Source organism: Dermacentor albipictus, chromosome 9 (assembly GCF_038994185.2).
Source record: "Dermacentor albipictus isolate Rhodes 1998 colony chromosome 9, USDA_Dalb.pri_finalv2, whole genome shotgun sequence".
Classification (NCBI taxonomy): Eukaryota; Metazoa; Arthropoda; class Arachnida; order Ixodida; family Ixodidae; genus Dermacentor; species Dermacentor albipictus.
In genome coordinates, this window is record NC_091829.1 from 108,627,511 (window position 1) to 108,642,071 (window position 14,561).

Here is a 14,561-nt window from a genome sequence, read left to right on the forward strand (position 1 = left end):
TGCAAACATTCCAATGTAATTAATTGTTGCTCTTACTGTTTTGCTACTCATGTATTCTTGCATTTCCTTGTTGTTGTCTTTGTCTGTATTTCTGCCCCTCCTGCAAGGGCCACTACAAGGCCTGCAGTATTTTCTAAATAAATAAATAAATAAAATAAATCTACTACTCGCTGCTGTCGCACCAGTCATTACCACAATTTAGCGGTGAGTCGTTTGGGATCATAGGCGAAGGTAAGCTTGGGAACGTGGGCTGTTTTCCATAATTAGCAGACTATAATGAAGCAGTTAAAGACCCATCGCCGTCACTTGCTGAAGATATTTGTGGCCCACTTTGACGTTTTGAGTAAGAGCTCCTCATGTGAAAGTATGTATTCGGGATGAGTACAGAGATTCGCACTCACGTACGCATATTCTGCCTCCTGCTGTAGTATATACCGCAGCACTTTGCTGATGCAGATTTCCGATGAGGCCTGCAGGGACTACGGGAGATGGAATGAAACAGCTTCACTTGCGCGGTGTTTTCTCGTATTGTTGAGATTTTGAAGATGTTCTTGCTATGTGTACCGAACTGGTTGTTTTAAACGTGTTCGTACCGCATCATCTAAGCGCTATGTATGAATTTTATTTGTCCGGGCCACACTGGGTCGTCGTTGGCTGCACAATCAACCAGGCAAAGCGGAAGCTTGCGATGCAAGAGTCCTGCGACGTACACGGAGACACGAAAAAGTTATGTTTGTTCCGCGTGTATTCGATCTACGAGTTTGCCGCGGCGCCTGAATAAGGCTCAGTTGGGTGATGGCTAAACTAAAAGTCCAAGTTTTATCAGAAGGGCGAAGCATCGAGTGTAATAGCAAATTATTAGACAGCTATGCGAAGTAGGCATAGTTGTTTAGTGGCTGCATAAACTAGTAAACTTACCATTAGCTTACTGATTTACAAAGCATGGTGTAAGGCCCGAATAAGAAAACATGAATCCACCGCAATCGATGATCACTCACACTCGCTGTAGAAACGGCGGCTTGAGGATGAGCGGCAGCAGGAGTGAGCGAATCGACCTTTGTACTGCCTCTCACTTCGAAACGAAATAAGTGACGAGAGCACAGCGGAGACGAAGCTATGAGCCCTAGGCGTGCCTAGGTGCTTCAGTCATCGCAAATCGCTAACAAGATAGCGCTCGCGTGGCCGCAGCGTCAACGCAGCAGCCACCCCCCTCCTCCCCACTGCCTGGCGTGCGGCGGAATGTGGTGCGCTTCCTCGCTGCCTTCTTCCTTGCGCGCGCGAGATCAAGCCACCAACCTCGGCTCACCGCCGCATGCTTTCACTGGCACTTACAAAATATGGGGTGCAGCCACTGTAGACTCGCACAAATATTTTATACGGAACATAACGGCAAGGCTGACGACGCTGATGGAAATATGCCTGTATTCTTCGTAGAATTGCTATCGCAATAATAGGACTTGGTGTCCAGCAAACTTATTCGGGCATGTTTTTTGCTTTGCTGCAGTGAACTACGAGAGAGCGTGCGTCCAGCCTTGCTATGTTGCGGATGGTTATAGTGGTCCCATTTACGGTGTTGTGGTATCTCTAATTTGAGTAATGTCGCTTCACAGTCCTGTCGGAAAGTGTGCATATGTGAACGAGTTCCAAAACTGGGCTTTGCATATGAAATAGATAAGCAGGAAGCGGACCGGGTTCGTGTGTCGACGTCACAACTTGCGCAGCCATTGTTCCGTTACAAGTGAAGACTGCACGAAACTTGCCGATTTTGTGCCCTGTATATTCATGCACATCAATAAAGCAAATTCGAATACACATAACTGCTAAAAGAGAACGCAGCATGTGACTAGCGTGCCCAAAAGGATGGCTGTGAAAGCGTCATGCCTTACTTTATCTTTTTTTTGTTTTTTCGTGAAATGTGTAGGCTTGAGGTGATACAATTGTGGGGCAATGGTCACATTCCTGTGCACGAAAAGCATCTTCTTTTGTTCCTCACAGAGCTGGTGTCACTTGTGGCGATTTCGCGCATGGATAGGCAAACATTTGTGCGCTCTCTATTGGCTGAAAGTAAAAGATAGTAGAGTGCCTGTAACAGGCAGCACACGCGACATAGCATGTAATGCTTCCATAGCGTACATACTGCAATGGGCTACTATTGGTTATGTTGTTAAATGTGTGCGTTGTCAGCATTAAATGCTGGTCGTACTTGCTATCCATAATATCTTACATTCATACGTAGACGCTAGAGGTTTCTCTGCGATTGCTGGATGCGTGCGAAAACATTGAACATACGTTCACCATGCGCATATTGATCGTGGCATGGTAAGACCATACGACTATCCGAAGGACAAATCAGGTTAGCAACTCAGCATAGCATATGGTGGTAGCGCGCTAAAGGTATATTCTACTCGCCTTTAAAGAAGTAATGCATGACGTACTCGTTGACGTCTAGCCAGTTTCATTGTGGTCTAATGATAAAAGCAATGAGTGGAACCAATTGATGGGTATTCATAATTCTTGTGCTAGGTACCTTAAGACGCAACGGGACGAGACGAATACAGCATAAGAAGCGGACACGAAGTGGCACTGGGTGCCTCAAACTATCAAGTGGTTTATTGTCAGATCACGCCACTGTCTATAAAGCACAGAACGACACATTGAAACTACATGAAGAATGGTTATATCAGAACTTCTCAGGTCGAGTTCGCACGTGTCTGTTTGTTGTTATTCTATCAGTGCCTTCTGTGTGTGTATGTATTGCTTGAATAAGTGATTGCAACTTTAGTAAGCATGAGTGAAGGTGTGTTCACGCAGTTGTCATATTGTTTCTCGTCTTTCTGAACCTTCTGGGAATTGCTTGGTAATTTTAATTTTTTTCATTTACGACGACTCTCGTGTTTCAAAGTGAGGTATGCATTTTCACGTTCACCCATGCATTACTAGAATGCTGACATGCATGGCGATGTTCTGTAAATCGCTTTCCTAACGCCTCCCGTCTGGCCCCCGTATACCTTGCTGCATTTAAGCGGAATCTTGTACGCCAAATTACCTTCGCAGCCTACGTATTTTTGCGACGGGTTGTGCAAGAAAGTAAACGCAAACAACGAAAATGCGCTGGGAACATGTAGCGGAAATAATATTGCGTAGAAGACTCCGACTAAATGCGTGAAGGTATACGTGGACCAGACAGGACGCTGTCTGTACGACAGGCTTAGAGACCATCATTACGCATGCGAGAAAATAGCCGAATCCAAAAGTCTCGCCATTCATCGCAGAACGTGAAAATGCACAGCTTAAGACGAGAACAATCGTAAGAATAAAAATAAATTGAAGTAAATTTGAGTCGTTTTAGAAACAGGAGAATGAAATGACAACTGCATGAGCAGGCGTCCACTCCAGACAAACTACTAAATCTGAAATAACTAGCGAAATGAGTGCATACACACACACCGAACGCACCGATAGAATAACGAAAAACAGACACGTGAGAACGCGATTTGATAGGATCTGCAATAACCATAGTTCACGCCAACGCAACGCATCGCAATGTGATTTATAAACTGTATAATCTGACAATTATGCAATTGGTACTTTGTGTTCTCTTGTGTCACCTAGTGTCTGCTTCCTAAACTGTGTAAATTTCGTCACCTTTGCGTCTAATAGCACTAAGCGCAAGAGAAATGGATTGTGCCTCAAGCCACCAAAACATCTCTAATTACGTAGCTTAGCCAACTGCATGATGTCAATTGTAGGGAAGCCGACGATGCTGCCGTTCCGTTGAAGCAGACGCTGTCGATGTTGCTCGCGCCAAATTATCTCTGTGCTATGTTTCATTCTTCTGAAAGTTGTTCGCAGTAAAAAAGATGCACTTACCATCATTTAAAGACAACAATATGGCTGCAACTATTTTCGAACCAGCCATCGCAGGCGACTTATAAGCGCAAACTCGTTGGCATCCGCGCTGCTCCCGCAGCCTTCCCGTCATCATCGTCATCGTCATAATGAAAGCGTGGCGGCTGTCAGCAGGCACTGGATGGGCAAGAAGATGCACTGAAAGCAAAAGAATGAAATGGCGATCCCACATTAACAGCCTGTTAGGTCGTCTTTCTTGCCAGGTGTTACCTCGCTCGCTGATTATTTGATTTGCACTGCATGTGTGTTCCTTTGGACAGTCAGCCGAGCAAATTATCAAGGCTGCGCTGTGATTTTCTATCGTCTGCTTTATGTTTTTCACAGCAAATGGCCTCGGCTGTGTGGTCCCCTTGTAAAATAAACAATAAAGTAAGGTAGAAATCTGAGCCTTTGATCAAGAAGCTACAGCTCTCGTACATTGTCTTGGTCTTATTTGCAATGGTTCTCTTACCTTTTTGTATGTTGCTATAACTGTTGAGAAGTGAGACAATCAACTTTATCGATGCACCTCCTCTGAAGCCCCACAATGGTTCACTTTTGACAATAGATGCGAAAGCTTCCAATGGCGCATTGAGCAATAAAGCCAGCGTCTGTAGCGGGGAAACGGCACCTTAATTTCTATTGGCGGTGACCCCACGGCGCGAGTGCAGCTCGAGAAAGCTGAGTGGGCGAGCGGGAAACCTGCTGCCGCGTTGGCGCGCCAAGCGCTTCGTGTGGGCAGAGGCCACCGCCACCACACCACGTCAACCTCGCTTCTTCTACCGCTAACCTGCGCCATCCCCACGTTTGTTTTGCACACTTGCCTTTTCTAACCGCACCTTCGCAACGCCATAGAAGACCGCGCCAAGCCTCTGAGCGCGCTCGCTTCCCGTGAGCAGTTCATGACTCATAACTGAAAGGACCAGTCATTTGCGTTAAATTGCATATTAATGCTGTGGCATTAACAAATGATAAGTAGTGCTTAGGCGTGCGCGGATTTCTTTTAATAAACGCATCCTTCTCTCTCTCTCTTCAGATGACAAATCCAACGGTGCACGGAAGCCTTCGTTTGCAAGGCTTGAGGGCAACAGTGACTCTGCTGATACTTGGATCGACGGCGATGCTCTTGCGGCCAATGAAGATAAGCCTGAAAGCGTAGTCCCGATCAAAACACCGGAGCTGCTCGCCTTGAAAGACGCAGAAGCAGTGATTAATAAATGCACGAAACTCCAGAACGAGGCCAATGGAAAGGATTCAACCAAACAAAGTAATACTACCACGGGTATCCTGTGCTTGACAGCGTCCGGCCCGTCAGATGAGTCGCCCAGCTTCGCGTTGACGCTCTACACCCCAGTTCGTGCCATGATTCTACAGCCGATGTATTTTCCCCTTGGTTTCTCCATCTCAGCTGGGCAGTCTTTTGGTAAGTACAGTTGACCGTAGCGAAGGACATTCTGGGTGACCGTCTGTCGTTGTCCCTCCAAAGTGCAAGCGATTTCTTTCCATCCTCGCGAGCTTTTTCACCCGCCGTGGTTGCTCAGTGGCTATGGTGTTGGGCTGCTGAGCACGAGGTCGCGGGATCGAATCCCGGCCACGGCGGCCGCATTTCGATGGGGGCGAAATGCGAAAACACCCGTGTGCTTAGATTTAGGTGCACGTTAAAGAACCCCAAGTGATCAAAATTTCCGGAGTCCTCCACTATGGCGTGCGTCATAATCAGAAAGTGGTTTTGGCACGTAAAACCCCAAATATAAAAAAAAAATTCGCGAGCTTTCTTGCTACGCCCCTCTGTTAAGCACATTGTGAACAAAAGTGCTAGTCACCGCGCAGCAGGAACACGGACAGCACAACGTTCAACAGGCGATTTCTTAATAGGAACGACGTAGCCGAAGCAGGTGCGAAGCGTAATAGGAAGTTTGTTTAAACTGTTATGAAGCGGAAGGGTAGCCAATGCCGGCCTTCTACCGCTTTGCGCGCACTGCCCTACGGGACAGCATTCTATGGCTATGGAATCAAAGCTACAGTGGCGCAGCGCGCGTATATTAGCGCTGTTAGTTATTATAGTGCCCAGTTTACACAAATGCATGGTGTGTGCTGAAATGTGAGAGTGTTTTGCTTTTAAAGTTTAATAACTTCCATACTTGCCCGGTGATGAGAGCGACCCTCTGGTAAATTGGCGGCAAGCTTCCTACGGCTGCACGAGCCTCTAGAGACGGCGCCTGTTCGCAGCCGTAGGCATTACAAACTGGTGCTGCTTGCGTCCTGGTGCAAGTATGGTAAATCCGTCGTGCGTACCTTTCCCTGCACAGGAACAGAAGGATGTCCGTGTGCATTCACCATCACTCCCACAAGCCGGCTAAGCAGTGCCCTTGCATGAACGTTTGGCTACACTCATTGCTTTGCTTATTATCGAACTACAGTAACTTTCTGGGTCAGTTCTTCGATAGTGGACGGTAAAGGAAAGCGGTCCGCTATGAACGTTTGTTGCCTTTTGGGAAGCAGTTTCAGGCAAAAACGCCATGTTCATTTTCACTTTGTGCCGTAAGGTCATGTAGATACATGGCATTCAAGGAAATCATTTTACTATACTAGGTGTTTCTTTTATTATCGACTCCTTTTTCAATAGATACTGTGAAATCTACATAAAGATATCAAGAATAATTTCGCGAATTAACACGAGATGGTCATTCCATGTTTGATTGATAAATTTAAAGTATTGGTTTGATGCTCTATTGAAGCCGAACAGTACATAAATCAATTCTGCGCACCATAAATCCAAGAATCGAACCACTCTCAAGATCTTCGACCTTATTGCGTGCTACATAATATGTAGACGTTCAACCTAAAATTTTATGAACCGTGTATTTATCAGCGATAACCATTTTAACTAGAGGTACGAGGTTTCTAGCATATCTCCCATATGCCCTACGTTTCCACAATTTCAAAAGCAAACACTAATAAACTTATATTATAAGAATTCAATGTCATCCTTCTCCTCTTGAATTAGTGTAATATATTTGAAGTCTTTGGGTATTTATGAAGTACGCAGGCACTGCGAAGCTACTGTCCCGAGCTTTTCGAACAGAATGTTTACTGCATCCTCCATCAAATGGGCTGTATTCACTTCACCTTTCCCTGCCGCTTTTCATAGAAAATGTCTTGCACAGCCCTTATAACCTCATGGCGGACTTTACATGAAACTTATGTTTCCTATTCGTCACTAAGTCCACTCAAGGCTCCGTGACTGCTGCGGGTATTATCAGAGGCGAGAAGCTGGAGTCTCCGCAGGGGCGTCTGCGTGAGCAAGCGTTTGGTGTGTTGCGACACCACGGACCCGAGCACACGAGGGTTGGAGCCTCCCGCGTGTAGCCGTGAGCGGCTTAGCCGTGTCTGGGGAAAAGGGGATCCTGGGGGTTGAGCTGAGGCTGGGTGTTTGGACCTTTAAGGCCCCCCGGCGGAGGCAACACACCCCTTTGGCCTCTGCTTCACATAGACGGCACCCCCGGACTGACCTACCCGGGGGAAATCGGTAGTTGCCTTTTCCTGTCTCTCTCTCCCTACAACCTTCGTCTTTTCTTTACTTTCCACCTTTCCTGTCTCCTCCTCATTTCTTTATTACTTCCGACCTTCCTGGCAGCAAGGGTTAACCTTGTGTGAGTAGCCAACCTTGGTTATATCATATTGGGTTATAGCGGCAACGTACAGCTGGCGTTAGCAGGCCCTGTTTTTCAGACCTTGCAGCGTCCCCTTGTTGGACTCCATGGTGGGTGGCTGGCGTTGCTGCCGAAAACTACACGTCCACACATGGCTACTTCCTTCCCTCCACTACTTGATCGCCCTCAGAAAAGAGGGCGCACCGATGAAGTCTTTCAATTTTTTGGCTGCCAAAAAGAATCGTTCCCGCGTTTCCATGTTATCCATTCCGCAAAACCAGATAAACCAGTAAGAACTATCTCACCCTTCCTTGTTTCTAAGTCATTGACTGAAGCCTTTGGTCCTGGATATAAGGCGTCGAGGATGGCAAGCGGTGATCTCCTCTTGGAGCTCCGCGATCAAAAACAATATGAAAAATTGTCAACATTAGTGTCATTTGGGGAAACCCAAATAATTATAACCCCGTACCGCACGATGAACACCACCCGTGGTGTTGTCTCTGATGATGACTTGATGGAGCTCACTGAGGCTGAACTCTTGGAGGGCTTCAGTGACCAGAATGTTGTAAATGTTAAACGAATTAAGAAGAGGCGAGATGGAAAAGAGATCAAGACGAAACACCTGATACTCACTTTCGGCTCAAGTGTCCTTCCCGAGTCCATCGAGGCTGGTTATATCAAACTTCGTGTTCGGCCATACGTTCCCAATCCTCTCAGATGCTTTAAGTGCCAACTTTTCGGCCACAGTTCACAGAACTGTCGAGGCCGGCTGACTTGTGCCAAGTGCAGTGACAAAGAACATTCCTCTGAAACGTGCCAGAACACTCCGCATTGTGTTAATTGTGATGGTGAGCACGCCGCGTACTCGCGGTCGTGCCCTTCCTGGAAAAAAGAAAAGGAAATCGTTACAATCAAGGTCAAGGAAAACATAACTTTCAGAGAGGCACGGAGGAGGGTATCATACCTGCCCAAGAAAACCTTTGCCGATGTGGCGCGTCAGGGGGCAACGTCACAACGGCCTCCGGCGAGTGTCCGACCCACACGCAGTGAGTCGGCAGTTACGCCATCTGCCCCCACGGTGGTTGCAGCAAGCGCTGCTCCGCCAACCGAGGAAAAGGGGCCATCGACCCCGAAGGTGGGCGCAGCTGAGGCTGCCTGAACCTCCCAGGTCCCTTCCAGTGCTGGCAATGGCCGGCGCAGCCAAATCCCCCAGGGAACCCCATCGACCTCCGGGCTGGTGGGCGCAGGGGTCTTGCCCTCCAAGGCGGGCCCTTCCCTGGTAACTTCTCGCTCGCAAGAGCAGGTGTCCGGCGCCTCACAAGAGGCAATGGACACTACACCTATCCTCCAGGGGTGCCAAGCGCCTAAGGAGCGGCGAGGTTCACTCGAACGCTCCAGAAAGGGCAAAACCCCGATTACAGGGCCTCGAAAGAGCTCTGTAATCTAATCTCTGAAATCTCTGTAAATAATAGTTTTGTTTCCGTACACACAGCACCTATTTACTCCAAATATGGATACACAGATAATACAATGGAACGTCAGAGGTCTTAGAAACCTTGATGATGTGCAGGAACTCATCCACAATTACAATCCAAAAGTGCTGTGTCTACAGGAAACACACCTAAAATCCAAACATACAAACTTTCTCCGACAGTACATAACTTATCGCAAAGATCGCGATGATGCTGTCGCATCATCGGGCGGTGTCGCCATTGTTATCCATAAGAGCATTGCGTGTCAGCCTTTACAGCTACAAACGCCCCTTGAAGCAGTGGCGGTTCGAGTTGTCCTACTAAACAAACTCATCACCATTTGCTCCCTTTACATACCCCCGCATTACCAACTGAACAAACATGAATTTCACTCCTTGATCGATCAATTGCCAGAACCTTATGCTGTACTTGGCGATTTCAATGCGCACAGCTCCCTGTGGGGCGACTCTCGTATAGATCCTCGAGGTCGCCTTGTTGAACAGTTCCTTTTCTCTTCTGGAGCATGCCTTCTCAATAAGAAAGAGGCCACATATTACTCTCTTGCAAACCGATCCTTTTCGTCAATAGATCTTAGTATAGTCTCCCCGTCTGTACTGCCTGAACTTGAATGGGAAGTTACCGACAACCCTTACGGTAGCGACCACTTCCCTATACTGCTAAGATCATATAAAGAAAACGAATATCCACCATACGCTCCTAGGTGGAAGATTGAGACAGCTGATTGGGAGAAATTTCGATCTCTAACTAGTATCTCATGGGCTGACCTGTCTTCGTTAGGAATTGACGCTGCAGTCGAGTTTTTTACAGCATTCATAATAGATGTCGCATATAAATGCATATCAGAAGTAAAAGGCTTGGCCTGCAAACGGCGTGTCCCATGGTGGAACGACGATTGTAGGATCGCTCGTAAAAAACAGAACAGGGCGTGGGGGTTGCTACGCGCTTCTCCCACTGCAGAAAATCTAGTGAAGGCAGGCGAACCCGCCGACAGGCCAGACGAGAAAGTTGGCAGAAGTTTCTATCAAGTATTAACTCGTTCAGAGATGAGGCGAAAGCCTGGAACAGGATCAATAGGATAAGAGGGCGACAAGCACATGCACTCCCTTTGGTAAACACAGAAGGCGATACCCTACAAGATCAGGCGGACTCACTTGGGGAGCACTTTGAGAGCGTGTCAAGTGCCAACCATTACTCGCAATCCTTTCTGAAATATAAACAAATAGAAGAATGTAAGCCACTCATGAGAAAATGCCAACAGAATGAACCATACAATTGTCCTTTTAGCATTGCCGAGTTGAGAGCTGCCTTGAGCGCATGCAAGAGCTCTGCCCCGGGATCTGACAGAATCATGTAGGAAATGATCAAAAACTTACATAAAGACACCCAAGTTACACTAGTCACAATTTTCAACACGATTTGGGCTGCGGGATACTTCCCGACTGCATGGAAAGAAGCCATTGTGATCCCGGTTTTGAAACAAGGCAAAGATCCTTCCTCAGTGGCAAGTTACCGCCGGATAGCCCTGACAAGTTGCCTTTGTAAGATATTTGAAAAAATGATCAATCGCCGTCTCGTGCATCTCCTCGAGTCCAGTAAAATGCTTGACCCATTTCAATGTGGTTTTCGTGAAGGGCGATCTACAATCGACCATCTTGTGCGGATCGAAGCGAGCATTCGCGATGCCTTCGTGCACAAGCAATCTTTCTTATCTGTATTTCTGGATATGGAAAAAGCGTACGACACAGCCTGGCGGTACGGAATCCTGCGCGATCTTTCCGCGCTAGGTATCCGCGGGAATATGTTAAATACTATAGAGAGCTACCTAGAGAACCGTACATTTCGAGTGAAAATAGGTCCTGCACTGTCGCGTACATTTATACAGGAAACTGGGGTACCCCAGGGTGGCGTACTCAGCTGCATGCTCTTTGTCGTAAAGATGAACACGCTTCGTGCATCCTTACCACCCGCCATCTTTTACTCTGTCTACGTGGACGACATTCAAATAGCTTTCAAATCTTGTAACCTCGCAGTCTGTGAGAGACAGGTACAGCATGGCCTGAATAAAGTCTCAGTGTGGGCAGCCAAGAATGGATTTAAGATCAATCCTAACAAAAGCTCTTGCGTTCTTTTTACAAGAAAGAGAGGCCTGGTTCCGGATCCATCCTTAGAACTGTGTGGACGACGAATACCTATCAGCAAAGAGCACAAATTCCTAGGTGTCATACTTGACTACAGACTCACTTTCGTCCCCCACATTAAATATCTTAAAGAAAAATGTCTGCAAACAATGAACATAATCAAACTTCTATCCCAGACTACATGGGGTAGTGACAGAAAGTGTTTAATGAATATCTATAAGAGCCTCATTCAATCACCACTAGACTATGGTGCCGTGATCTATCATTCTGCAGCCCCGAGCGCGCTAAAGATGCTAGATCCGGTCCACCATCTAGGAATCCGTCTGGCCACTGGCGCATTCAGAACGAGTCCAATACAAAGTTTATATGCGGAATCGAATGAGTGGTCTCTTCATATCCAGAGAACATACATCAGCCATACATATTTTCTGAAAGTCCACTCAAATCCTCAACATCCCTGTTTTAATACCATTCATGACATGACATATGCTACACTCTTTTGCAATCGTCCCTCCGTAAGACAGCCTTTCTCGCTGTGTGTGGGGGAGCTTAGTGAAGAAATGCACATTCCACTCCTCGAGCTTCGCCTAATGCATCCAGCCAAGCTGCTACCTCCTTGGGAGTGGCAGCTCATACAATGTGATATATCTTTCGTGGAAGTCACAAAGCATGCTCCAGAGATTGAAATCAAGATGCATTTCCGGGAACTCCAGCACAAATACTCCTGCACGGAGTTCTACACAGACGCATCAAAGTCACACGACGGGGTGTCCTATGCAGCCGTCGGTCCATCCTTCTCAGAATCCGACGTACTGCACCCGGAAACTAGTATCTTTACGGCTGAGGCCTACGCCCTGCTGTCGGCCGTAAAGCATATAAACAAATCACAACTCCCGAAATCAGTGATATATACGGACTCCCTCAGTGTTGTGATGGCCTTGATGTCTTTCTGTAATCATAAAAATCCAGTAGTTATTGAACTTTACTCCGCACTGTGCAAATCATATATATCTAGCCAACATGTGATCATATGCTGGGTGCCTGGACATAGGGGCATCGAGGGAAACGTTCTAGCCGACCAGATGGCCACATCAATCTCATTGCATGCAGTTAACTCTACTGCTTCGGTCCCTGTCACAGACCTGAAGCCTTTTTTAAGAAGGAAACTACGAAACCACTGGCAACGCATGTGGGATGAAGAAATAAATAATAAACTGCATGTAATAAAGCCACAATTAGGTTTCTGGCCTCCTGTAACAAAATCCCGCCGGACAGATGTCCTATTCTGCCGTCTAAGAATAGGACACACTTTTGGCACACATAACTTTTTACTCACAGGAAACGAGCCTCCAACCTGTGGTAGATGCGGCGAGAGGCTGACCGTCCTCCACGTTCTACTGGAGTGTCGGGAAGCCGAATCTGAAAGAAGGAAACATTTTCTCTTAGCATACCGGCAGCAGATCCCCCTTCATCCTGTTATGTTACTTGGTCCAGAACCACTCTTTGACACCAATGCCGTCCTAGGCTTTTTGAAAGATGTTGTATTGCATGTTATTAGCCCCACACATTCGTAGCGCTTCCTCTCTTCAGAGGATGCCGCTGTGATCATTATTTTGAATAGCACATGCCTCTAGGCCCTTGTGGTTCAAGGGCTCAGGCGAGGCAGCAGTGCTCCAAGTAATTTTACCATCTTATATATCTTATATTTTGCATCATTATTCTACGATGGATTTTAGTGTTTAGAGTATTCGTCATTAGTCATCGCCATAATTTTATAGCACGTAGATTTTACGCACTTTACAGCGACAATTTTTTAGGCCACTTTACAGCCAAGTCACATCTCCATAATACATCGTCAACATCACCACTTGTCATGGCGCTCTTTGGCCAAACCTGGCCCTTGCGCCATTAAACACCACATATCATCATCAGAAGCTGGAGTGGCGCCCTGCTGCTAGTGACGTCACTGCCAGGCCGCCACTCGTTCCGCTCGCTCGGCTGCTCGGAGCTTGAGTTTCTCATGGCTGGAGCAGCACGTATACAAGGATTTGTCGGCCTTTTTCGGCTCCCGTGTTTTAGCCCCCATTTGATCTTAAAACCACGTGAGTCGAGATAATTTTCTGCTTCGATATCGCAAGCTAGGTAGCGTTGAAGTGGTCTAGTGGTTTTGCAAAGCATATATGCGCCGTGTCTGTCCAGAAATTTGCAGAAAAATAAATGTCCACAAAGTCAACATGCTAAGTTGCCAGTGATCCTTGCGTAAATACTTAACATTACGTTAGTACTTAGCTATGCCGGAAAATGCATTTTGCATGGAAGAAACATCTTTGTATTTTCTGTCGAAATTATAAATTCGTGTTGGAAGGGTACTGCCCAGGAAAACATTAATCATGATTCCTAGTACATTGGTGAGTTTTTCAAGTCAAATATGACTACTTCATTAATACGTAAAAGGAAGAGTGAGGTGCGTTTTGTAGTAAAATGTTTGATGCTATACAATCGACATTCTCTGCAACATCCACCCCGAAACCCATTGATAATGGCTTTTAACACGACGGTGGGTCATGTAAACGCTTCAGTGATACTTTAAGATCAACCACCTGAAAGAAAACTCTCATGGTTTGGATCGAGAGACACTCAATTGATGCTATGTATATGTTACCATAGTGGCCTTCATAGTGGCCCTCAGTAGCCTTTATTGACAATATGACTACGCATGGGAAGCAACTAACTTTTGTTATATGGCGAGGTACGAATGGTTCGTGAAATCCATCGGATTATTGCAACTTCGAATTGAAACCCTAATGCAGTTGTGACGGCGCCAATTGCAATGCCAAAAGAATACTCGAGGCACTACAGCGCACCATAGGCAGCCTCGAAAGCGAAAATTGAAATATGTACTTTCTGCCTAACCATGTTTTTTAACTTGCGTTGCTTATTTTTTCAAATTGAGAGTTATTCGCTTCGTCAATTCATCAAGAAGAGCTTCACATACCGGCCTTCTAAAGAAGACACCACAAGCCTCACTTCAATTCACTTGATTTTTCACCTCCACGGCGGAATACTGTCCCATAATACTAATAAATGAGTCTTCGGCTTCCTTCTGGCTGCACCTAAAAGGTTAAAATGTATATTTCACTCGAAAATTTGGAGCGAGCAGCATGTGCCATTTCGCCAAACCGATTCGTTAAGTCTGTTCCTCAAGCAACAAGAACCAGCCTCAATTAGCATTATTTCAAATTACCGACACTTAAATTTAACCGGTGAAGAACGGCTCAAAGTAGAAAGTGGTGCTGATAGAATCTGAACTGCAGTGTTGCTCTTGCAGTTAATAAACAAGAACAACGACAACGCAATAAGTCCTCGTGTTACTGCCGAGCGATATTGTG

At 46.4% G+C, this 14,561-nt stretch overlaps 1 protein-coding gene across 3 annotated transcripts in view; it reads left to right on the plus strand.

Moving 5' to 3' along the window:
• The window catches only part of LOC139050018 (phospholipid-transporting ATPase ABCA3-like), a 278,463-nt gene that overhangs the window by 65,312 nt on the left and 198,590 nt on the right, over positions 1 to 14,561 (plus strand). For all 3 annotated transcript variants that reach the window (XM_070526088.1, XM_070526089.1, XM_070526090.1), the window contains exon 3: positions 4,925 to 5,311. In XM_070526088.1, coding sequence (XP_070382189.1) covers positions 4,925 to 5,311 — 387 coding nt within the window. The remainder of the gene's footprint in view (positions 1 to 4,924; positions 5,312 to 14,561) is intronic.